The sequence below is a fragment of the Cyprinus carpio genome, chromosome A13 (genome assembly GCF_018340385.1).
Source record: "Cyprinus carpio isolate SPL01 chromosome A13, ASM1834038v1, whole genome shotgun sequence".
NCBI lineage: Eukaryota > Metazoa > Chordata > Actinopteri > Cypriniformes > Cyprinidae > Cyprinus > Cyprinus carpio.
Genome location: NC_056584.1, coordinates 10,407,675 through 10,431,047, shown reverse-complemented (window position 1 = coordinate 10,431,047; position 23,373 = coordinate 10,407,675). Strand labels below are relative to the sequence as shown.

Genomic DNA, 23,373 nt, shown 5'->3' with positions numbered 1-23,373 from the left:
GTTGCACATATAAAGTGCGTTAAATGAGTTGATGAGTTTTACGTCGTTGTATAAAAATAACGATCACGTTTTGGAATGTATTAGTAGCAGTTTTTGGGTTGACCATAAACCAGTACTGAAATGTGTAATTTTCGTTTTAAATATATTTGTAATTTTTCAGTAAATGTACTTTGAGCGTATAGTCGATTTGCACTAAAGCATGAGTTCCTGGCAACCCGAAAATAAGCGCGCCAGACAGTGTTGCCATGTCCGCTTGTTATAAACGTCTTTTGGTTTGTTGATTTATTATGGCGCTTATAGACACTGGCTGCCTTTTTTTGTTATTTCCAAATTATTTATTTAAATACCCGAAGGAAAAAAAATATGTATTAATTAAATGGTAATTGTATGTTATTTAATTGATTTAAAACATAACTATATAAGACAAATCCATTGCAGCAAATGCAATGTTTTATGTACATTATGCTACAATAAACAGACCAAATGAAGCACGCGATTATCCCCCTCGGAAGAAATGAAACTGAGTTCAGTTGTTTTAGCGAGACAGTTCACGTATTTTGAGCATATTTTACTAAATCTGATGGCTCGCTTTTCTACGAACATCTGGCAACATTGGCGCCAAGACACGTATTTACCTCATTGGCCAGGGTTCACAAACCATTAAAAGTGTTTCAAAAGCGGCTTATACCCATTTAATTTCAGTTTCTAGAAGAATGTTTAGCAATCGCGTTTATTAAAAAAAAAAAAAAAAAAAAAATCTATGTACGTTAGTATTATTACATAAAACAAGCGTCAATTGCTTGTGCACATCATTTAGGATGTGTGTAAAACTACATCATGTCTAACGTTGGCTTTTCTCGGATATCTGAAAGCTAATCAGCTTGCACTGTTAGTCAGTTCATTTAGTTTAAGAGTCTGCTTTGTCCAGACATTTGATTGGAGGTCGTGTGGTCGCTCGCTTCATCGTTTTCTCCCGGTCAGTCCCGTGACCTTCACAGGCAGAAACTGCAACACGCCCCCTGCTGGCTGAGTTCAACCCACAGGAAGACGGAAGCAGACACCGAACGCTTGCAAACTCATCGCTTGAATCACCGAGGAGGCTAGAAGGGCATGAGCCAAGAGTTTAGGACTATGACTTCTGTGGCTAGTTCATAAACCGTCAGTGTATTACCTCTTTACGTACTGTAAAGATCACATTAACGTTTGACGCCTCATATATTATATTCATCCATAAAGACGGGAACAGAATGGCATCGATTTTGCTCACCAGGTCTCGGACACCTTTGCTGATAACATCTCGGTCATTAAAGCACGAATTCAGAAAAGGTAAAACTCTTCTTAGTTAATCACAGGAGTTAGATTAGTATGTGGTTAAATGTATTGTTTTGAACATGATTTTAATGGTTAATATGGTAATTCCCTCTCTGCCTGTGTGTATGTATTGAAACGGGCAGCGAGCCTTATATTATGAACTGTCAAAATGCGACGCATTGTGCTGATATATAGGCCTGCAGTAACCAGTTTTATTTTTATAGCAAAGCCGACAAGGCCTTGCGACTTTAATATCACCTTGATTCGTTTACTGTGTTATTCAATCCGGAGATTTTAAGAGCTGCCAGGCACACTGCTGCAGTCGTCTTATGAAAAGACTCCCTCCTGACACTACATTGGTTTAAATCATAGAGTTTGCAACTTAGCTCTCAAACCTGGCCCGCAAGATTACATGTTTGAACGACTGCTGAAATGAGAGGCTTAAGTGATTAGCTAACAAGCTATAGCCTCACAGATTGAATCAGTCATAATCACCGAGAACCGTCGTGTTTAATCGTCTTCCTGAGCAGAATGTATGAGGGATGCGTCCAGTGCACTGGCACAGATACTGGTGGCTTCAGTATCACACGTGCTCGCGCGTTTGTGTCGTCATGCTCGGTGTCTGTAAGTCAGTTCTGGAAAATAACAGCGCTGTAACTGTTGACGACCTCTGGTTGGTTTGTCAGCTCATTGTGTTCAACATGCGAGTCATTTGAAGAAACGTTTGCCTTTCGTTTATTTATGGAGTGCTTTTTTTAAGTTAGACGTTGAATTACAGGGATGAACAGCGGTGTGTTGGTTGCAGGAGCAATGTTTGAAATGTTTATATAGTTGTAGTCTATGTGTAATATATCGTCTATATATCGGTTTGGAGCGTCATGTTTTGCTCGGGCTGCTGGAGAACAGAAGCTCGTAGCCTTGTGTGCACTGGAGGTTATCTGAGGACAGACTGCACTGGCTACTTCCTTATTATCGACCTGTCTCCTGTATACACGGTTTCACTCCGTTTCAGAAACGTTCTCCGTCCACACTACACAACTGAGAACGCAGGTACAACCGCAAATATGTATTAAACAGTCGCCAATCAGGCATCTGCGTATACAGTATATCTATGGGTACAACAGTTAGCATTATGTTATTGTTTACTCACGGACGTAAAGGATACGCACAGCGAATTTGGGGCATGATGTGGGCACTACGCCGTTGTTTTCAAAAGCCAAAATTGAAAACGCACAAGTGTAAACGGGGCCTTAGTAAAGCATTATTCATACACCTTATAATCACATCTGTCAGACTGACATTAGTGACTTTTCGAAGTCAACCGTATTTGACATAGGCCTATGTAGTAGTCGAATTGTACAATAGTACATAATAGGGAATCATATACCTAATTTTTATAATAATTACAAACTTGTCTAATTTTTTAAAAGGTTTTTATTTAATGAAAAGTTAGCCTTATTAAATTAACTATTACTTATAAGCTTTTTTTCCCCCTTCTGGGGCCTGAAATGAAGTAATTCTGGTCAGTATTGATAATTAAACAATATTTTGCTGAATGTTATTTTATTTTTATTTTTTTATGTGTTTGTGTCACTTATATGGACTGAGTTGTAAAGTTTTCATTGTTGTCTGTTTTTATCCGGCATTTTTGTTTTAATTTCCTTGATTAGACATATGTCATATCTTGATATATAACCAATATTAATATTTATAATAATTAAAAATTACAAATCAAAGTCTGTTTAATTCACCCTTGATAATACATTTAATTTATACTTAATTAAAAAACAATTCAGTCATACTTTGTTTACAGTTTTCTTTAAATAAATAAAGAAAGAAAAATTACACAGCACAAATCTCTTTACCTTGCAACCGTAGCAAGCAGCTATGGCATTATACCTTGTCTAAACGAAATAAAACATGCTCTTTTGCTTACTGAACCACAGCATTGCTCCCACAATCTCTAACTGATTTTGAAATATACTTGAAGTGCTTCCTGAGAAACCCCAGTAACTCCCATGTGTGGACTTTCTTTCTTGTAGCTAGAAACCGATTAACCGCAGCTCTGCTTGACAAGCCTATAAATTAGAGGTCCGATCTGAATATGCATTGTTAGGTAAACAAATGCTTCCAAGAATAGCTTTCATAACATTCAGTCTTAATATTCAGGATTGATAATGTCGATTATCATTAAAAAGCTAAACCTACCAATAAGCATGACAACACAGGCTGTTAACTCTTTCCCTGCCAGGGTTTTTTTTTTTCTTTTAAGTTGCCATCCACCGCTAGTGTTTTTGATCATTTTCACAAAAGTTTAATAACACCCAGAATATTTTTGTATGAATATCTTAACATGCAGTATGTTAAAGAACAGAGCCTCTGCTTTAAAAAAACAAACAAAAAAAGTTTTATTCTAGCTTCATGCAATCTTTTTTTTTATCAACACTTGAATGTGGGCAAGTTTCATGAAGAAAATGTTGAACAAAAAGCTGAGAAAATTGCATTTTTGTAAAAGACTACATTTGGATCAGATTCAGAATGATGATCAAAACATAGGTGGAAAAGATCGCCATCAACACATCCAAAGCTTGCACGGTTCTATACCATTCCCTGGAACATTATTTGATTGGGTAACTTTAGACCGTTTTGATTTATATGGTGTTCAATGCTTGATGTTGATGCCCTTTCACAAGATGCATAATAACTCCTCCTACTGTATGCCAGTGAAAACACGGAAAGCCGGAAAATTCCGTCAATTTTGGGGAAAGAGTTAACTAACTAAATGATTATTTAGATGAATGAATAGTTTGGCTGTTGACATTGATGCAACATGCACAAAATATTGAAATAAAAGTTTACTGTTTGGTAAATTTGTAGTGAAGACGTAAGCCAACATTGTCTTTTGCCAGAGATGGTGTTATCTTATCAGTTCTACCAAGCTGGTTAATTGTACAAGCACAGACTGTGACTTGGCACAGGCAACCAACATGAGAGAGAAGGACACCTGATGTGCCCAGAGTTTGTGTGGTTCTTGCAAGAACTTAGTTTCTGCCCTCAGTGTTACACATATGGCCAGAAGTTGACATGCCAAACCAAAGGGGTCAAAGTGCATACCAACATTTATGTGTTTCCTTAAATTAAAGTTTTTTCCCCTGTCTGCTGCCTTTTGACATCACTAGTAAAGGATTTAAGACTGTAGTGTGTTCTTTTGGTGCCATCAGCCAGTCAGCATGCAAAGATGTAATTTTCCTGGGGCTCTAAGTCACATGGCACTTATAGCTCAGGTGTTGTGCCTAAAATGTAATGCCCATGAGCCAAGATGTCAGCATGCAGGATATGTTAACGGATCGCATTATTGAATTCTTTGGTTGAATTGCTCGAACTAACAGAGCAATGTTGCGAAAGGGTTACAGTGTTTAGGAAAGTCGGTCTATGTATTGCTTACTTGTAGCTGACTCTGCACTTTAAGCTGGGATAAAGGAATTTTGTGGGCCCACCCTCATATGATGACTCTCTGTTCATTTCTCTCCTAGACACACCCTAAATCTGTTGCAGTTGTGTACTTTGGATAGCATCCTAAAACAGAAAGGAAGATTCGTGACCACAAAATCTTTTATTTTTGTTTTCCCTCCAAACTTAAAGGAAGTTAGACTGTACCCATGAAAGTTCAGGTTCTTTCGACATGTCATCATTCTATACAGGCTGTGTTTTATTTTAAATTTACAGTCCCTTGATTGTTTAACTCTATTATTTTTCTGTTCTATACTAATAAAGGTTCTCTGTTGGCATCTTTGCTTACATGAAGAACCTTTAACAACCATGGGACCTTTCCATTGCACACGTTTCTTTACAGTGGAAAAAGGTTCCTTAGATGATTAAAATGTTATATATTAGGAAAGAAAGTTATTTTAAGAAATGTTCACTTGTATCTTTTTTGGAGATTCCTTTTGGAATCTTTATTTTTAAGAGTGTACTCTATTGTCTTTTTTTTTTTTCAGAAAACTTGGTTTTCTATATGCAAACACAAGGAGATGTACAAGAGGATAGAGATCTCAGGCCATCTGCCAGCAGTAGAATGACCTCAAGGTGTGAGGCCAGATAGAGCTAAATATAGGGAGAGAAAGAAGACAGAAAGCATATCTCCTGGCATCAATAGGATTAGACTGCACTGGGGGCACTGGGTCAAGGGTCTTCCAATTGTAGCAAACATTATGGCGCGCACCACCCAGATCAGACTTCATCTGGGCATTGGAGCAAAGGTCCTAAAGCATAGTACAGAAGGGAAATGGGATAAGAGTGGATTAAATATGGAGTCTGGCCTTATCCTATTGTCTCTGAGTGGATAAGTCAGAAAATCATGAGACCATAAGTGTATGTAATCCAGAGATTTTGTGGTGTACTGGAGAGGAAAATAGTTCAAGAGATAGTTAGGATTGATGGATTGCTGTATTTCGGGGAGAGGGAAACTGTATGCTTTCCTGCATGTGTGGGATAGAGTCAGAATGGGTGAGAATAGCTTTACTGGCTTATTTCAGATAAGGGGGTTTCCAGAAGTTATATTTACAGTAAGTGGAAGGACATCCTCCACTCCCTTCATTTTCCTTTTTAAAAAGACAGTTCATCCAAGAATGTTTAATGTTTAATTAAAATATAATTTGCACTTGCTCTTTAAATTAGCACATCCCACTTTGTGACATGCAAAATAGCAGTACTTCTTGCATCACAGACATCAAACCTGGCGCCAGCCGCGCAACACATCAGTTAGCAAACAATATGGATTAGGGCCATTTCAGACCACTTTGGCGCCCTTGGCAAAATCCATATTGGAGATGTATGCTTTTGAATAGGATAATAATGTGATTATTTAAATTTGGTTACATTTTAAAATTTGCTTATAGTAACCTACCAAACAATTGCGTTATTTTGCTGATGCTGTCATTCAAATATATAATTTCAATATACAGATACACTAAATCATGGTTAAACTAATAACATTTAAAAACATTCTAATGATAATATTTAGATGCTTAAATGTACTTAACAAGTGGTGTTTTTTTGCTAAAATGCAGTGTCATTATGTTAATGTGTTTAAGTGGGCGTTGAGGCACTCATTGCGCCCCCTTTAGTTGGAGGCGCCCTAGGTAACTGTTCGCCTATGACTAGTAAAGAAAACCCTGATAATAAAAGTTGGCTTATCTTGGTACATTCAAGCCATGATGCAGGTGGATCATAATCCCCTTTGTTTCAGGTGAACACGGGTGAATTGAGTATATGGTTTCCACAATCAGTGGGTTCCATCCATCTTCTTCCGCTTATCCAGGGCCAGGACGTGGGGGCAGCAGTTTAAGCAGAGACGCCCAGACTTCCCTCTCCCTAGACACTTCCTCCAGCTCTTCCAGGGGGATACTGAGGCATTCCCAGGCCAGCCGAGAGACTTATTCCTTCCAGCGTGTCCTTGGTCTTCCCCGGGGCCTCCTCCCGGTGGGACGTCCCCGGAACACCTCCCCAGGAAGGCGTCCAGGAGGCATCCGGAACAGATGCCCGAGCCATCTCAGCTGGCTCCTCTCGATGTGGAGGAGCAGCGGCTCTACTCCCGAGTGGCCGAGCTCCTCACACTATCTCTAAGGGAGTGCCCAGCCACCCTGTGGAGAAAGCTCATTTCGGCCGCCTGTATCCGGGATCTTGTCCTTTCGGTCATGACCATAGGTGAGAGTAGGAACGTAGATCGACCGGTAAATCAAGAGCTTCGCCTTGCAGCTTAGCTCCTTCTTTACCACGACAGACAGGTACATCGACCGCATCAGTGCAGAAGCTGCATCTATCTGCCTGTCAATCTCCCGCTCCATCCTTCCCTCACTTGTGAACAAGACCCCAAGATACTTCACCTCCTCCACTTGAGGCAGGAGCTCTCCACCAATCAATGGTTTATTAGTTAAAAAGGAACAGTGGGTTAAAAATGAATTTGATTACTCAATGTGATTAACTATCAACAAAAATATAGCACTTTCAGCCCTGTATTTAACACATTTTTGCTGTATTACAAACAATTATGTAGATATTAACCCAAAATCATTGCAGAAAATGCACAGGCAGAAGATATGGTATTGTTTTAAGTAACCCACTTCAACAGGCGAGAAGTCTGGTGGTTTGGGATATTTAGACTTTGCCCTGTTTGTGGTAAAAAGGAAGTTGTGGCCTAATGGTTAGAGAGTTTGACTCCGAATCCTAAGGTTGTGGGTTCGAGTCTCGGGCCGGCAATACCACGACTGAGGTGCCCTTGAGCAAGGTAACAAACCCCCAACTGCTCCCCGGGTGCTGCAGCTGCTCCGTGTGTGTGTGTTCACAGTGTGTGTGGGCTCACTGCTGTGTGTGTGTGCGCACTTTGGATGGGATAAATGCAGAGCACGAATTCTGAGTATGGGTCACCACACTTGGCTGTATGTCACGTCACTTTCACTTTCTTCCTGCTGAAGAAGTGTAGCTAACTTTACCATGAGTTAGACATCACTGAAATGTGCTCGGTCATGAGTTTGTCGCAGATGTCGAGAGTGTTTGTGAAGGTCATTACTTGTGAAATACTATGCTTGAACAACTGACAGACAGCTGCTATGGGTGGTCTTGTTTTACCGTACTGTAGTTTAACATAAGCAGTACATGTAATTATTCATATGCTTGAGAGGGGGAATATCCTCCAGGAATGTTTGGTCCATCCATCCAGTGTAAATATGTGAGCTATGTAAACTCTTCATTGCATCAGTTGCAGTGATTTTGTGAGGTCTGTATCCTGATGTAATATGTATGGAGGCTGTGTCACAACCAATCTACACACACACACATACACACACAAATAAATAGCACACAGTCAGATGGATTAAGTGCCAGTGTGCAATGGACATGACAAATTGTTTTGACTAGATGGATAAAAGAATTTTAAACGAATCATTCAAGCATTGGGTTAAGCATGTAGTCAGGTGCAGTTTCTATACTTGACGGCAAGACCGATAAGTAATGTATTTTGTAGTTGCACATTCCATGACATAACAGCATTAAATGATTGTGTAAGTTCGATATTGCTTCCTGACACAACTCCATTGAAGACTGAGATGTGAAAATGTTATTCTGTTATTTAGGTATTAATTAAACCCTGGGTTTTCAGGAGGTTTGCAAAAACTTGAGAGAGAAGATGTTTTTAGGGCTGTCAAAGTTAATATGTGCTCTTAAGAGGGATTGGTCACCCATAATTAAAATTATGTCTTCATTTACTAATCCTTAAGTTATTCCATGAAATTTATTTCTTCTGCCAAACAATATATTTGAAGGTTGTGGATAACCAAACAATTTCTGGAGTCTGGACCCCACTGACTTCCATAGTAATTTGTTTTCCATACTGTGGAAGTCAGTGGGGACCGACAGCTGTATCTTCAAAATAAACTCATACAGGGTTTTAACAAGAAGAGATAAATCAAACAATTACTGAACAACTCAATTTTGAGTTAACTATTCCATATCTTTCATTTTTGGGTGAACTATTCCTTTAAGATAGTAGTAAATATCTTTAAAGATTTTTTTTTTACTTTCACATTAACCAAATTTGTCATTACTATTTATTTATTTCTACTTTATAAAGTATGTATTTTTTATAACAATGATGGAAAAAAATCTGCATATTGTTTTGTGAACAAAATAATGCAATGAAGCAATAATTTGCTTAAGTACTGTACAATAATAATAGAAAAGCACAATTGTGTAATTTTGTTGCCTTTATAAAATTTGGAAAAATCAAATGTAAGGGTTCTTGGCATCAAAAAAGTTTGAAAACTCCTGAATTAAGGTTTGATGATAAAGTTGAAAGAATTTTGGATTCCTCCAGATGCATCTAAGTGCCTCCATCGCTCTGTTTCTGGCACAGTTCACACCTGGGACCTTACCTTACATACCTTCATTTGTGTGTTCTTTCTCTTGGCAGTGGTGATGTTTTTCTCTGTCTGTGTATGCACCACTGGCAAGGGACCAAGCATTTTCTGTGTCCTTTTCTGAGATCCTGTGCTGGCTTGTAGTCTGTAGCACTCTTCATGTCATGACCCCCTTTTGTTATATCATATCAAACATTTTTTTGTTTGTTTGTTTGTTTGTTGTTGTTGTTGTTGTTGTTCATGGTGCACAGATGCATGGAGTTCCTAGAGCTGTATTGCATTACTCTGTTGGTCCATACTTCTTGGTGATCTCATAAGTTTGCTGTATGACATCATGATATCTAATTGTATATTTTCTTTACTCTGAATCTCTTTCAGGAAAGTTATCAGAAAGCGCATGCTTTAACTGCACTGCACTGCGGTTAGCCACAAACAGGTAAATGGAACCAAATATTTTATATATATATATATATATATATATATATATATATATATATATATATATATATATATATATATATATATATATATATATATGTATGTATGTATGTATGTATTGGTGTCTGTGTATATATATATATATATATATATATATATATTTTTTTTTTTTTTGTCTGAATCTATTTGGGGAAAAGTGCAATTCTTGTATACTATGGCTTGAATACATCTCTTTTATGATGAACATATTTTTGATTTCTAAATTTTGAATGATAATAATAATAAATGTTACTTGATCATCAGATCAGTATATTAGAATTTCTGACTTGATTAATGGCTGCTGAAAATTCAGCTTTGCTATCACAAGAATAAATTACATATTACAATATCTTACAATAGAAAACAGTTATATTAAATTGTAACAATATTACTGTTAATATAAATATTGTTGTTTAGAGTATTACTGTTTTTACTGTATTTTTGATCAAATAATTGCAGCCTTGGTTACCATAAGAAACTTGTTTCAAAAACATTGTCATTTTTTATTTATTTATTTATTCTTTCAAATTGGGTCTTTATTTAAAGATTGTTTAGGCTGATGCATGATGTCTGTTTTTCAGCAGTCCTGGTGTTCTTGCAGGCACCATCTGGCCTCTTGCATCATCTGCCCTGTACCTTGACAGTTCATCAGCGCCTCAGCGCCGCTTGTCCTCTTCACCTCGCATGTACTGTGCCATCTTAGTACGTGACCCTGTTCACACCCACTCCACATACCTCAGGACGCTAGCCTGGCCACAGAACACCCCGGTCAGGTGGGTACATACTACAGGCCCCCTCCATGATGATTCAAAGGTAGAGCGTTCTTTACGTTCACTGAAGGATCGGAATAAAAAGCTTGAGGAGGGTGGACCGGTGTACAGCCCAACGGTAGATGCAGAACCTGTGCGACGGACAATAAGCCAACGTGTGATTGACGAGGTGAAGCACTACTATCACGGGTTCCGTCTATTGTGGATTGATACGGCTATCGCCGTTCGGATGCTCTGGAGGGTGCTGAATGGGCACATTCTGTCACGCAGAGAGAGGAGACAGGTAAACATTAGGGCTGTCAAGTGATAAAAATTTTAAATCTAATAAATGATGTGATGTGAATATTAATGAATTATATTAATTGCAAATTAATCGCAATTTGGCTTAGAAATCACCCCCAAAAGATTATTTATAGCCATTGTTGTGTTAAATGAGAAAAGCATTAAATATGTTGCAAAAAGTAGCTTTAGAAAAAAATTCTAAACAGTTTTGCTTTTTTTTTTTTTTTTTTTTTTTGTGTGAACTGGCCCTTTACTTAGTTTTTTATAAATATGGATTTTCTTTTTCAGATTTTTATTAATATGGAAATATGAAATAATTTTTTTTAATGAAATGATACTCTAAATAAGAAACTAAAACTTCCAGTAGGTGGCAGTAAATGTCTTAAAGGGGTGGTTGATTATGATTTCACTTTTTAACTAAAGGCTGGTGGGGACTACAACAAGCTTCTTCCCAGGTTTGTGACATCACTAACCCTGATGTTTACATAAACCCTGCCCCCAGGAACATGCAACTACCCGAAATGGTTAGGGGGCATGACGTTTCCGGACAATGTGTGCTAGGCAGTTAGTGAATCACAAACACAATGAGCCCGCTAACCAATCAGAGCCCATTGCGTGGCTTTATAGAACCAGGAACTCAAAAGACTGTTTTGTAAAATATGTGAAAATAACACGTTCAAGCCTTTGAAAAAAGCTGATCAACCCCCCCTTTAATTAATAAATCATTGAGTCATTCAATCATTCATTCATTCATTCATTTGATTCGTTCTAATGTCTGATTCATTCAGGAATGAAGTAAATGGCTCTCTTTATGAATGGGCCATTGAATCATTGGTCCACCCGATTCATTTAAAACTCTGAATTCATTCCGAGGTTTTGTGTTGCTTGGAGACATACAACAGTTCTGCTGTGGCTTAAATAGGACATTTTTCCATTGGCAAAATTGAGCAAAAACAGACATTATTGTGTTAAAGGTGCAATAGATGATTGTCTTCAGAAACATTTTTTGTTATGCTGGTTGAAATTCTCTTCACATCCCAATAGCAATCATTAAGTTAAGTGGTCTAAATATATTTAATATGTATTTATATCATCCATGGAAGGTGTAGGACCAAGAAATGTTCGTCCAATCAAATTGTTTGGTCCGAACATTATGATAGGCTTTCCTCCTGCCTGTCAACATATATATATATTTGCATACCTCTGCGCACCCTGTTTCGCACTGCTGAATGACAGTGATGTATTGTAGTAATGTTGGTTCAGGAGGCGTGGCTTTGGACGGCGATTTTCAGGGAGGTTTGGGATGTACACTATTAGTGCTATCCGACTAAAGTTAGCATTTTTCAAGATGTCCTAGGGCACTTTTAATTGTGTTAAAATTTTTAGCGTGTTATTTATTTCTATAACTAATTAATTACATTAACGTGTCATTCTTCCGTAGTTTAATCCCAGTCCTATAAAGTCTGATTGGATGTCTTTCTGTAGCTTAATGATTTCAGTCAGTGCCATGCTGAGTCTTCATGAAGCAGCAATTATAGATTACTGATTAGTTACCCAAGACGCTTTAACCAGCTTACATGGGACTAATGGGCTTCCTGAGGCTTTAAGGATATAAACTTGAAATAAATTGTATATTTAAAATATATTGAAATAGAAATCATCTATTTTAAATTGTAATACTTTTTCATTATATGACAGATTTATTGTATTTTTCCAATAAATGCAGCCTTGGTGAGCATTAGAGACTTTAAAAACGTTACAAAATCATCCCGACCCCAAACTTGATAGTGTAAAAGCAAGGTTCCTGCTCTTCTGTATGATATTTGAGCTTTCAAGCTTACGGCAGATTGCAACTATCACACATTGTATCACATGATCTTCTCTGTTAGCATAGTGCTAATGCCTTCCCAACCTCAAATTCTCAGACAGTTGCATGACTCAGTCTGTTGTAAAGTGACACTTGAGTGACGCATGTAATCTATAACTGTTGGAGGCCTCCATTGCGTTCTAAGTCAGTACGTACTGGAAACTGCTCAGGCTCTGTGTCACTCTCTCACTCGCTTAGAATGAACTGTCTGTCCTTGGGTTGCTGGGATATTAATGCCACCATTATCCACTACATTTCTCCTATCATTTCTCCACAGTCATGGCAATAGTACTGAGAAGGGATGTTTGGTTTTAGTCTGGTGACAGTTACATTAAGCCACAGAGATAGAGAAACCCCCTTAAAATTTGGTGTTCCAGCAAACACTTTGAAAACATTTGCTGCAAGCAATCATTGTAAACATTAATGGTTTACTAAGGCAAGTGTCACTATTAGTGCTTATATTTCCTTTATTTATTGCCTAAAGCCTTGTGAGATTTTCTTGGAAGTATTTTTTTTTTGTTTGTTTGTTTTTTTACAGCATTTGGTTCAAAAACATCTACAGCTTGTATATGTTTGGGTAGTCATAATTAGTTGTTATCAAGAGCTTACTGAGGTTTTCTTTATGTTTTGAGCTCTGTAAACATTTGCATCACGAGGTATGTTAATGCCTCTGCCTCAGCTAGCATCTGTCGCACCTCACTCTCACTATTCTTCTGACCTGCTTCATTCTTAATCCTGCCTATTCACAACTGGCCTCGCACAGCGTGGGTTCCTTTAGCTTTTGATGTCAGTGATCAACCCCCTTCCCAAGCCCTCTGTCCTGCTCTCTCCTGACCACTTCCTTTGGAATGCCTTCACTTTCCATCCCACTCACTCGTCCCTGAATATTTCGCACTCCAGGCTTCCCTGTTTTCCTCCTCTTTCCCCCTTGCGCTCTATCTCTCTCTCTCTGCCTGTGCTGATATACATGTCAATGGGCTGAACACAAAAGCTCTTTTCAGGCCTGCCTGGTTTAAATTCTTCTTTTCCTATAGGACCGCTGACACACAGGTGGAATAAAGGGAGCAGGGACCTCTCTTATAAAACTGAAGCTCCTTTGTTATCTAACCTCTCATTTTCTGAATTCATCGTGTTTCACCAACTATATTATATTAGATATGACATGATTCAGGAAGTCAGTCCTTGCCATGGGGAGTGGATGCACTGATGTTATCTGCCCACATTTCAGATCAATTTTTTTTGTTCATTTATTTTTTATTCATCTTATTTATCTATTTGATCTTGTTTTGTCTTATTGTACTTTACCTGATGTCTCGTGTCTCTTTTAACTTTCAAATTATTTTATTTAACTTTACAGGAGGAGTGAATCATGCATAAACACATCCTTTTCACGCCCCAGCAGGATTTGAGCTCTAATTTTACTCTTTTATGTAGTCCTGACAGAGCAGATCACCCTGTAGAATCAGTTCTTAGTGCCTCATGACAGATTTCAAGGGTTGTACTTAATTTTTAGTTATAGAGCTTAGATTTTCCACCACTGATCAATAATTGCATTTCATCACCATCTGCTGACATCACTGCCTATGTTATGTTAATTGCAGTTCCTGAGGACGTGTGCAGATGTCTTCCGGCTTCTGCCCTTTCTGGTCTTTATCATCGTTCCATTTATGGAGTTTCTGCTTCCTGTTGCACTGAAACTATTCCCTAATATGTTGCCGTCCACCTTTGAGACACAGTCCAAAAAGGTACACTGAGCTTTTGAGTTTTAATCTATAAAGACTTTAATCGTATTTCTGTCCTAGTCACACCTCTTATACCAAACCTATTTGACCTCATATCATATATCTCTCTCGCACACCCTGTCTTTGTGTTTTGCAGGACGAAAGACTAAAGAAGGAGCTGAGAGTGAAGTTAGAGATGGCCAAGTTCTTGCAGGACACAATCGAGGAGATCGCACTAAGAAACAAAGCAGCCAAAGGCAACGTGACCGAGGAGTTCTCCACTTTCTTTCAGACGGTAGATCATAGTCACATGCTCAGAACTCATCCTGAAAAAACAACTGTACTGCTGCTCCAAGTGATTCAAAACACAGCTCTGTATTTCCCCCGTGTGGTGATGCTTATGAAATGCTCTTAGATGAGCCGTTACTCATAAGCACCATGAATGAGAGCATTTTTGAACGAGAATTCTATTTCTGTTTCCCTTCTTCTTCTCTCTCAGATCCGAGACTCTGGAGAGAGACCCAGTAATGAGCAGATCATACGTTTCTCTAAGCTGTTTGAGGATGAACTGACCTTGGATAATCTGACACGACCGCAACTGGTGGCTCTGTGCAAGCTGCTGGAGCTGCAGTCCATCGGCACCAACAATTTCTTGCGCTTTCAGCTCATCATGAAACTCCGAGCCATCCGTGCAGATGACAAGGTTAGAACCTGTCCTTACTCAGATGAAGATGTGTTGTCAAGAAGACTCAAGAACCTTTGCATTGTTTTATTTGTTTTATTTATAACAGATGTATGTCATTTTTTTTTAGTTAGATAAATTTAAATATCTAAACTACATTTTAAAATATCTATTTTAATATATATATATATAGATATATATATATATATATCTATATATATATATATTATATATAATATATATATATATATATATATATATATATATATATATAAAAAATGTTATTTATTACTGTGATGACAAAGCAGATTTTTTACTGAATCATTACTCCAGTCTTCAGTGTCACATGATCCTTCAGAAATCATTTAAATATGCTGATTTGCTGCTCAAGAAACTGGTTGAAATTAAAACAATTATCATGAATCGTATCAGCCAAAATTTCTATATCAGCTAGCTGACTTCTTTGCATGTGTATGTGTGATTGACAGCTGATAGCAGAGGAAGGAGTGAACAGTCTGAATGTGACCGAGCTGCAGGCAGCATGTCGTGTGAGAGGGATGAGAGCCCTGGGTGTGACCGAGGAGAGACTGAAAGAACAGCTTCAACAGGTAACACATGCTGCACTTTCCTCTACAATCATTACTTCCTAGTAATACAGCTTCTCATCGTGTATTTCACATTTCTGATCATGTTAGTGGTTGGAGCTGCACCTCAATCAGCACATCCCCACATCTCTGCTGCTGCTGTCCCGAGCTATGTTCTTGCCAGACACGCTGTCCCCTACAGACCAGCTTAAAACCACACTACAGAACCTGCCAGAGATTGTGGTATGTACTGCACAATATATATATATTTACAATAAAAATAGGTTAATTTTACAAAAAAATATAGTTTTATACATGTAACAAGTGCTTTAGATTTGTGTAATGACTGTGTTGTTCATTTGTGCATTCACAGACTAAAGAGGCACAGATGAAGGTGGCAGAACTGGACTTCTCTAAAGTGGATAACAAAACCAAGCTGGAGGCCACGCTACAGGAAGAGGCAGCTATCCGACAGGAAAACAGAGAGCGGGAGCAGGAGAGACTGGCTGATGCTGCAGAGAAAGAAAAGGAACAGGCTGCACGGGTCATTAGTCGCTTTCAGTCTGACAGTGATTCCTGCGACATACCTGTAGTATAGTTGAAATGTTCATGGAAGGTTTTATATGTGTTTCCAGGAGGCTGAGGTGGTGGAGATGGAAGCAGAGCGACGTGTGGATGCAGAACATGCTCTCTCCAGTGTAGACGTGGCCATCCATTCAGAAACACTACAGGATACTGCACCAGTGCTGGAGGGAAGTAAGGTAAGACAGTCTCTCACACACACACACACAATTTTTTTTTGTTAACATGAAATAAAATCAAATACAAAAATATTTATATGAAAACTTGACTCAAAGTTTCCTGTCATTTGTGAGGAACTTAAATTTGCATTATGGTTGAAAATTTGGGGTCAGCTAGTTTTTTTGTTATTTTGTTGTTGTTGTTTGTTTTATAAAGAAATGAATACTTCTGTTTAGCAATGATGCATTCAATTAATCAAAATTGACAATAAAGTCATTTACAGTGTTCAAAAAAATGCTGTTCTTTTGAACTTTCTATTCATTAAAAAAAATAAAAAAAGTGAAATGGTTTCTGCGAAAATATTAAGCAACTGCTAATTCACTTCTCTGACTTGATTTTGTTGTAGAACAGGATCTTGTACTGTCATGTCACCGGAACTGCTCTTTCTCTTGTTTTTGTGTGTTGTGTATCATTTTGCGCGTTGATTTCTTCAGTCTGAGCAGAGGCACAGGTATCTGCGTATTCAGGTTAGATGCTGAACTGCTCCCCATCTGGAGAGACACTGATGCTCTGCTCTCCTAGTCACTTTACTGCACGCTTTATTTACAGTTTCCCTTATTTACAGTTTCATAATCAGAACTTTTCTTGTAATGAGTCAGTAAGAATTAGTGAATCAAATCTACATACTAGTACTCTATGAATAAAGTGATTTGAAAGAGCAGAAGCTTTTTGTCTGGTTATTCCTGTATCCTCATTTCCACTTCACCCTAACTCTGTTCCTTTATAAGAATGTGTCTGTAGTACATTGCATATTCAAAAATGCAGCAAATCCTCATGTTGCTCAGAGACCCACTGAATTAGCCTTACAATGCCTTTCAGTTGGTTTTAGTGAACCTTCTGTAATCACCTTTGTTGTATGGAAGACCTTCCTTTCCTCTGACTGATCCTCTTATAAAAAAACAACCTCTTTATGGCTCTGCATCAGAGTTGGGGAGTAACTAATACTCTTTTTGAAAGTGTGACAGTAGTTCAACTGTTCTCAAACTAGCGTCAAGTTACACAACCGTTCAAAAGTTAATGGACAGTAAGATGTAGATTGACAAAGCATCACATCACTGATTTCATTACACTGGGTTGTCTCACAACAGAGCAAGCTGAGACAATCAAATGTACCTAGCTAGAATATATCTCTAGTACTGAGAGGTCTGATTTATTTTGGCGAATCAATTTGTGCAGGTATTTCAATATAAAAAGAAGAAAGAAAAATCACTGATTCATTATGTGCCTTTTGAGCTATTTCAGTGCAGCTGATTATCAAATAGTTAATTCAAAGACGAGACTTTGAAATAAATGATGCTAGTGATTTTATTTGGAATAATAACTTTAGCTGACTAAATAAGTTACATGGAATTTCCATCTATTTTGTATATATTTCCTCATTAAATTTGTTATGGATTTAGATCAGTTTCCAGAGCTAGCATCTAACCCGCACTAAAATGTTAAATCCACCACTGATTCAAAGGTTCCCCAACCCTGCTGTGCATGTATGGAAAAGTGTGTGTGTGTTCCCTGGAGAGAGTGTTGATGGACACTATGTGTGCCATTTTTCAGGGAGAGGAGATCACTAAGGAAGAGATTGACATGCTGAGTGACGCCTGCACCAAACTGAAGGAGCAGAAGAATCTCCTCACCAAAGAGAAAGAGGAGCTTGAGGACCTGAAGGATGATGTGCAGGAGTACAGTGAGGTGTGTACCATAAACCAATGGTCCATTTTCATTTTTGGTCATTAACATTTAAACATGTGATGTCCACTATGTCTCTCTACAGGACCTGGAGGAGATCAAGCGTGAGCTGTCCAAAACAGGACAGGAGAAAGTGGTCAAGGAGTCTAAAGCAAGTCAGCGTCTGTCGAAGCGGGTCAACCGCATGATTGGTAGGATGCATAAGATCATCAATGAGCTGGAGAAGGACAAGGTGGTGCTAGACGGAGAGGTGGACAGCGGGACCACACCACCAATTGGGTAAGAGATCTTGATTTGCATGAGTTTTGCTGTTCGTATGGAATTGGATTAAATGGTGGTGGTGGTTTCTGTGTGTGAGTGTTTGTGTGTCTTCAGTAATGCATGATGGGATGTTGCAATCACACCGTAAAATGGTGGTGGAAGAATAATCTTACAGGTTGTAAACGAGAAGGGTTCCCAGTCCAGTTGAAGATAATTTTTTGTTGTTTTTTTTAGATTGTTCTTTGAGAAACATAGTGACTTGCCAAGGTAAGGACAGGGGAGACCTCTCGCCTTTCGTTACGTTTTCTCATCAAAAGCATTAACTTAAAAATATGGACTAAACACCAACCAATCACTAAACACCACTTCAGTGTGATTTTTAGAAAAAAAAATAATTTATTTATTTTTATTTTTTTGTTTTAATCAATCGGCAGTCTGCTTGTCATACTAGTATTTCTTTAATTAATGCCGATTATTGTGGATAATCAGTTGTGTGGTTAGGATTGTGCTGTGAAATCTTGTTCACTCTTGGTCTCAGTGCTGCAAGTATAAGATGGATCACTTATCTTAAGGCCTTAATTTTTGTCTTCTGTGAAGCTACAGTTAAGGCTTGTATGATTCAGTCAAAAATTCTTAAAGATTAGTGAATCATTTTCTCATTAAAACTCTTTCGCTCATAAACGTTTATTCTGGGAACCCTGCACGGCTGTCTTGGCATGCGATTGGTTGATCTGTGAATTTACTCGTCCTCCACCATCTTACCCCTTGTGTTATCAAGTAACCGTTCCCTGTATGCAGTCTGTGCCTGTCCTACAGGGAGAATCTGATCAGCATCAACGAGCTCATCGGAGTCATGAAGCAGATCCAGAACATCCCTGAACACAAGCTGCTCAGCATCGCAGACGCACTCGACGAAAACAAAGATGGCAAGATAGACATTGATGACGTCTTAAAGGTAAAAAGATGGGACTTCTTTGGTCCCTCACTGATTTCAGCATTATAGTATGACGTTGACATTTATCTGGCGTGTGTTTCTGTGTGCGTGTGTTAGGTGGTAGAGCTGATCGATAAGGAGGACATCGATATCTCCACCAACCAGGTGACAGAGATCATGGTGATGCTGCAGAAAGAGGAGAAGCTGGTGGAGAAGGAGAAAGCCAAGGAGAAGGTCGAGAAGGAGCAGGCAGCTAAAATTCAAAACTAGACCTTCCTTGTAGGGAATGGAAAAGATCCTGAAGCTTTTAAAGCTTTTCAGGTTTATTAATATGTGTTAAGAAGCTTCAGAGTGAGACTGAAAACAGTGCTGATGTCCCATATGGATTTATGTGTGTGTGAGATATATATATATATATATATATATATATAACAAACTATGCTTTGTTCAAATAAGACTGTAGTATAATGAATGAATGAAGATGTTTACTTATTAATAACATTACAAAAATAATGCACTATGGAGCCCCACACATGACATACAGAAAAAAAAATAGAAATTAAAAATTTGTTCCCTTGTTTTAGGTAAATAATGCCCACAGTTTAACTAAATTAAAAGGAGGGGACGAGTAGTACAACATGGCCAAAATTTAACTAAGGGAACAAAGAAGTTGTGTAAATGAATTCTTAATTCATGGCCATCATATCTTTTATTTGTCCAGTTCGAGGCTCCATAAATTCAGAGATACATTTTGAAAGAATATTTGTTCATGTATTCTCAAAAAGACCCTCTTAAAGGTGTCATTTCTGGCACAAAGCGAACTGTTTGTTTGAGCGGCCTTGTTGAGCTGGACATAATAACATCAGTGCAACCAATAGCACGAGTTTGGGGTGGAAGTATCCTTGTGTCACAGAAATTGCACACTTCATCTGTAAGATGCAAAAATTTATTAATGGAAAACGAATACTTTATTATTAAGTGATGTCATTTCCTGTGATCTGAGGACATCTCCTGTCTTTGCACATCACATCACCTGTCACCATCATTCCACTGCTCATCCAGTTTTATTCTGTTGTATTTTTATTTATTTTAATTTTTTTTTAGTTCACAATCTTCATGAGATTCTTGAATGTGGCTCAGATGATGTTGATATCACACTCATGTTTATTCAATAACCAAAGAAGCTGATGTTATGCTTGTATATACACATCCAAGCCACCAAGCACTGCGGCTTTTGTCACACAGCAAATGTAGTAGTATTGGGACGTAGTATTGGGACGAATCCCTTCAGCACTTGAGCTTTATTCAGGGCGGTGGTGGCTGAGACGCATTCAGTTTTTGATGTGTTTTTTATTTAGCTTTTATCTTGGATTGATTTCAGCATCACATTTACATTGTGGCCTTAGTAATCAAATTCTCTTGTCCAATGTAAGCTCAAGGGATGAAATTGAGATAATATAGCTATATTAATATTATCAGTTCATCAATGCTAGTATTTGCGTTGTACACTAGCAGTACATTTCTGTGCAGTGGGCATTTCTGTTAGCTAGCTTGGGTTAAAAATAGATAAAATGTGTTTGTGAATGTTTGTATGTGTGAAAGAGTTCTGCTGGCTACCTGAAAGGGAATAGATGGAGGTCAGTGCAGACAGAATCAGGGTACGGCTCAGCCATACAGACATTATGTGACCAGGATGAGCCCTCACTCCTTACATGGAGAGAGCAGCAGCAGTTGTTCTCAGACTCAGATGCTCACTGGTAGCGTGAGTCTGGTAGCATAGTTTCACAGGGCACATAAGGCAGGGAAAGCATCATCTGAACCCTAAACATGTCATAGCGAGGGACCAGCATGTTTAATCTCAAAACACTGTTTCTTTGCTGTGTCTCAGACAGAGTCTGGGAGCCTACTTCACATCGTGTCCCTTAAAAAGATAGTTCACCCAAAAATGAAAATTCTGGAATTATTTGTTTACCCACCCTCCAGGTTGTTCCTAACCTGTATGATTTTTATTTATTTATTTTATTACATACAACACAAAATGAGATGTTTAGCAGAATGTTCACACTACATTTTTCCATACAACAGAAAAAAAATAAAAAATGTTTATAAGCATGTGAGTGTAAGTTAATTATGACAGAATTTTCATTTTGGGGTGGACTGTCCGTAACTTAGCTAGGGGACCCTTAAATTGCAGTAAAAACATTTAGGCCTTATATATTTTAATGAATAAGTATTGCTATACAGTATGATAGAAAAAGTTAATCTCTGTGTGTTTATATTGCACTATAATTATTAAGAGCTTCATTTTTTTTTCCCCATTTTTGGCTTGTCGATCTAGACTCAGGAAGTTGCATGTAATGTCTGTGTTTGCACACCGAAAAATATTTTGAGGAAATGCAAACTTTAATTTTTTTTTAAAGTTTTTCATGAAACGAAGTGTGAATATTGTAGAAAGGTGTAAAGTTACCTTGCTTATTGTGTTTTATTTTGCGAATATTTTTATTATTTTATTTTATTTTTAAATTGAGTTCTCAGATTAATTTCTAAAAGATGTGCATGTGCACATATAAGTGACCACAGATGGAAGGGAGTAAAGACATGATGTAATTGCCCTTGGAAACTAATTTACAAATTTAAATGAATGTGATTTATTGTTTTCCCGTTTTAAGGTCTGTGTCTTTTGTGGTATTTTCTTGACTAACCTATATTTTAGAAGGTTCAAAACCTAAATACTGTTATGCTAGTTAACTTGTAGACTGAATAATGGGTGAAAATGAGAGTGATATGTGCAAAAAATGTTATTGAAAACCAATATGACTTAAAATAGGAATTTTATTTTATTGTTCATACTACCTAACATAAAAGTGGTTCCAAAGTCAAATAAAATGAACTGATCTTTAAGTTGTATACAATTTTTTTTTCTTTATTTTTTTGACTCAAATCCATGTGCATCTTCATGTTTCATATATATTTTTGTCTTACTTTTTTAGCATTTAATTACTTTAATACCTTTTCACCCCCATTGCATTATTCACCTGTCACTGACAGCATGATATCAGATCCAACCTGTCTTCTCTGTAGTAGTGATCAAATTTCAAGTGTAACTTCAAATTGATATGGTTATATAATATTAATTCAAGTGTAAGTGTGGTCTGCTTACACTAGTACACAGAGATCACAGATTTACAGTTAAATTTTTCTTTTTTAATTACAATAAACTGTCAGAAATCCAGCTTGAACAGCTTCTGCTAAAGTGAAAATAAGACTGAGACAATAGTGAGAGGAGAGTCTTCTGAGGTTTTAAAGCACACTTAAACTGAACTAGACTAGTGAGATTAAATGGCACAGAAGTCCAGTTAGACTGCACTGTGCTGTGCTTCTGTATTTTTAGGAGATATTTTTAAGAAAGAAAAGATATGTTTGAAGATAAAATTTCAAATTTGAGTTCTACTGCTATGCGTGCACAGTTCCCTGTCTTTCTGATTAAGAAATTGAGAGTGCCTTGTTGCATTTGAGGCCGCAGAAAGATATTTGGAGCACTTTATTATTATTATTATTATTACCATTTTGAAAAAGGCTTGTTTTTGACCTTATCTTATAATGCAACAGAACGTTTCACCTGGTTTGTTTCATAACTTGACTGTTATGGATTTTGTCTAACATTTAAATGTAATATTTATAGATTCAAGTCTTGGAGTGTGATAAAACATTAAGGTTGTTCATAATAATTTAGTATGAGTAAAAAAATTGCTAAATTTGCCAGACCACTTGGTGGCGCTATAGTCTTACAATAAGTAACCACAGCCATCAACATCAACATGTCCCTGTTTGTAACACTGCAATGCAAGACGTTATCAATTAAATCAAACCCAGTTTGGTGCATCAGTTGAATACTAATGTTATTCATGTTCTCACACCAGTTCAGAATACCATGTGCATTCATATGAATAGATCAGGGAAAAGGTACAAAAGTTGTCACTAGGTTTAAAATACTAATATGCACTTTTTAGGTTTCCAAAGATGTACCTTTGGAAAAAGCACCGCTTCAGTGACTGCCTTTGTATCTTTTTTTTTGAGAATGTAGGAC

General features: G+C 37.6%; 1 protein-coding gene across 9 annotated transcripts; it reads left to right on the top strand.

Moving 5' to 3' along the window:
- The first annotated feature begins 606 nt into the window (after positions 1 to 606).
- Positions 607 to 23,241, top strand: LOC109068352 (mitochondrial proton/calcium exchanger protein). 9 transcript variants are annotated; one of them, XR_006161480.1, is made up of 16 exons: positions 2,175 to 2,361; positions 9,603 to 9,660; positions 10,283 to 10,754; positions 14,222 to 14,365; positions 14,499 to 14,636; positions 14,841 to 15,044; positions 15,512 to 15,631; positions 15,719 to 15,850; positions 15,981 to 16,151; positions 16,243 to 16,368; positions 17,960 to 18,094; positions 18,177 to 18,370; positions 18,587 to 18,619; positions 19,151 to 19,307; positions 19,404 to 19,671; positions 19,707 to 23,241. XR_006161480.1 is itself a non-coding variant. In XM_042768735.1 (15 exons), the coding sequence occupies exons 1-15, from the start codon at positions 1,248 to 1,250 to the stop codon at positions 19,554 to 19,556; spliced, it is 2,313 nt and encodes a 770-aa protein (XP_042624669.1). In that variant the 5' UTR covers positions 607 to 1,247; the 3' UTR covers positions 19,557 to 23,241. The 9 variants fall into 9 exon arrangements, 8 of the variants coding, with proteins under 8 accessions (XP_042624669.1, XP_042624668.1, XP_042624671.1 ...); XM_042768735.1 differs by lacking the exon at positions 2,175 to 2,361 and adding an exon at positions 607 to 1,326 and having other exon boundaries at positions 10,286 to 10,754; positions 19,404 to 23,241; XM_042768734.1 differs by lacking the exon at positions 2,175 to 2,361 and adding an exon at positions 607 to 1,326 and having other exon boundaries at positions 19,404 to 23,241.
- The last annotated feature ends 132 nt before the right edge of the window (positions 23,242 to 23,373 follow it).

Bases quoted from the DNA above. Each gene is read 5' to 3' on its own strand.
- LOC109068352 (XM_042768729.1), top strand. From the start codon at position 2,190: ATGTTTTGCTCGGGCTGCTGGAGAACAGAAGCTCGTAGCCTTGTGTGC. The intron at 16,152-16,242 runs GTCATTAGTCGC...ATGTGTTTCCAG, and splicing joins AAAAGGAACAGGCTGCACGG to GAGGCTGAGGTGGTGGAGAT. The intron at 16,369-17,959 runs GTAAGACAGTCT...GCCATTTTTCAG, and splicing joins CAGTGCTGGAGGGAAGTAAG to GGAGAGGAGATCACTAAGGA.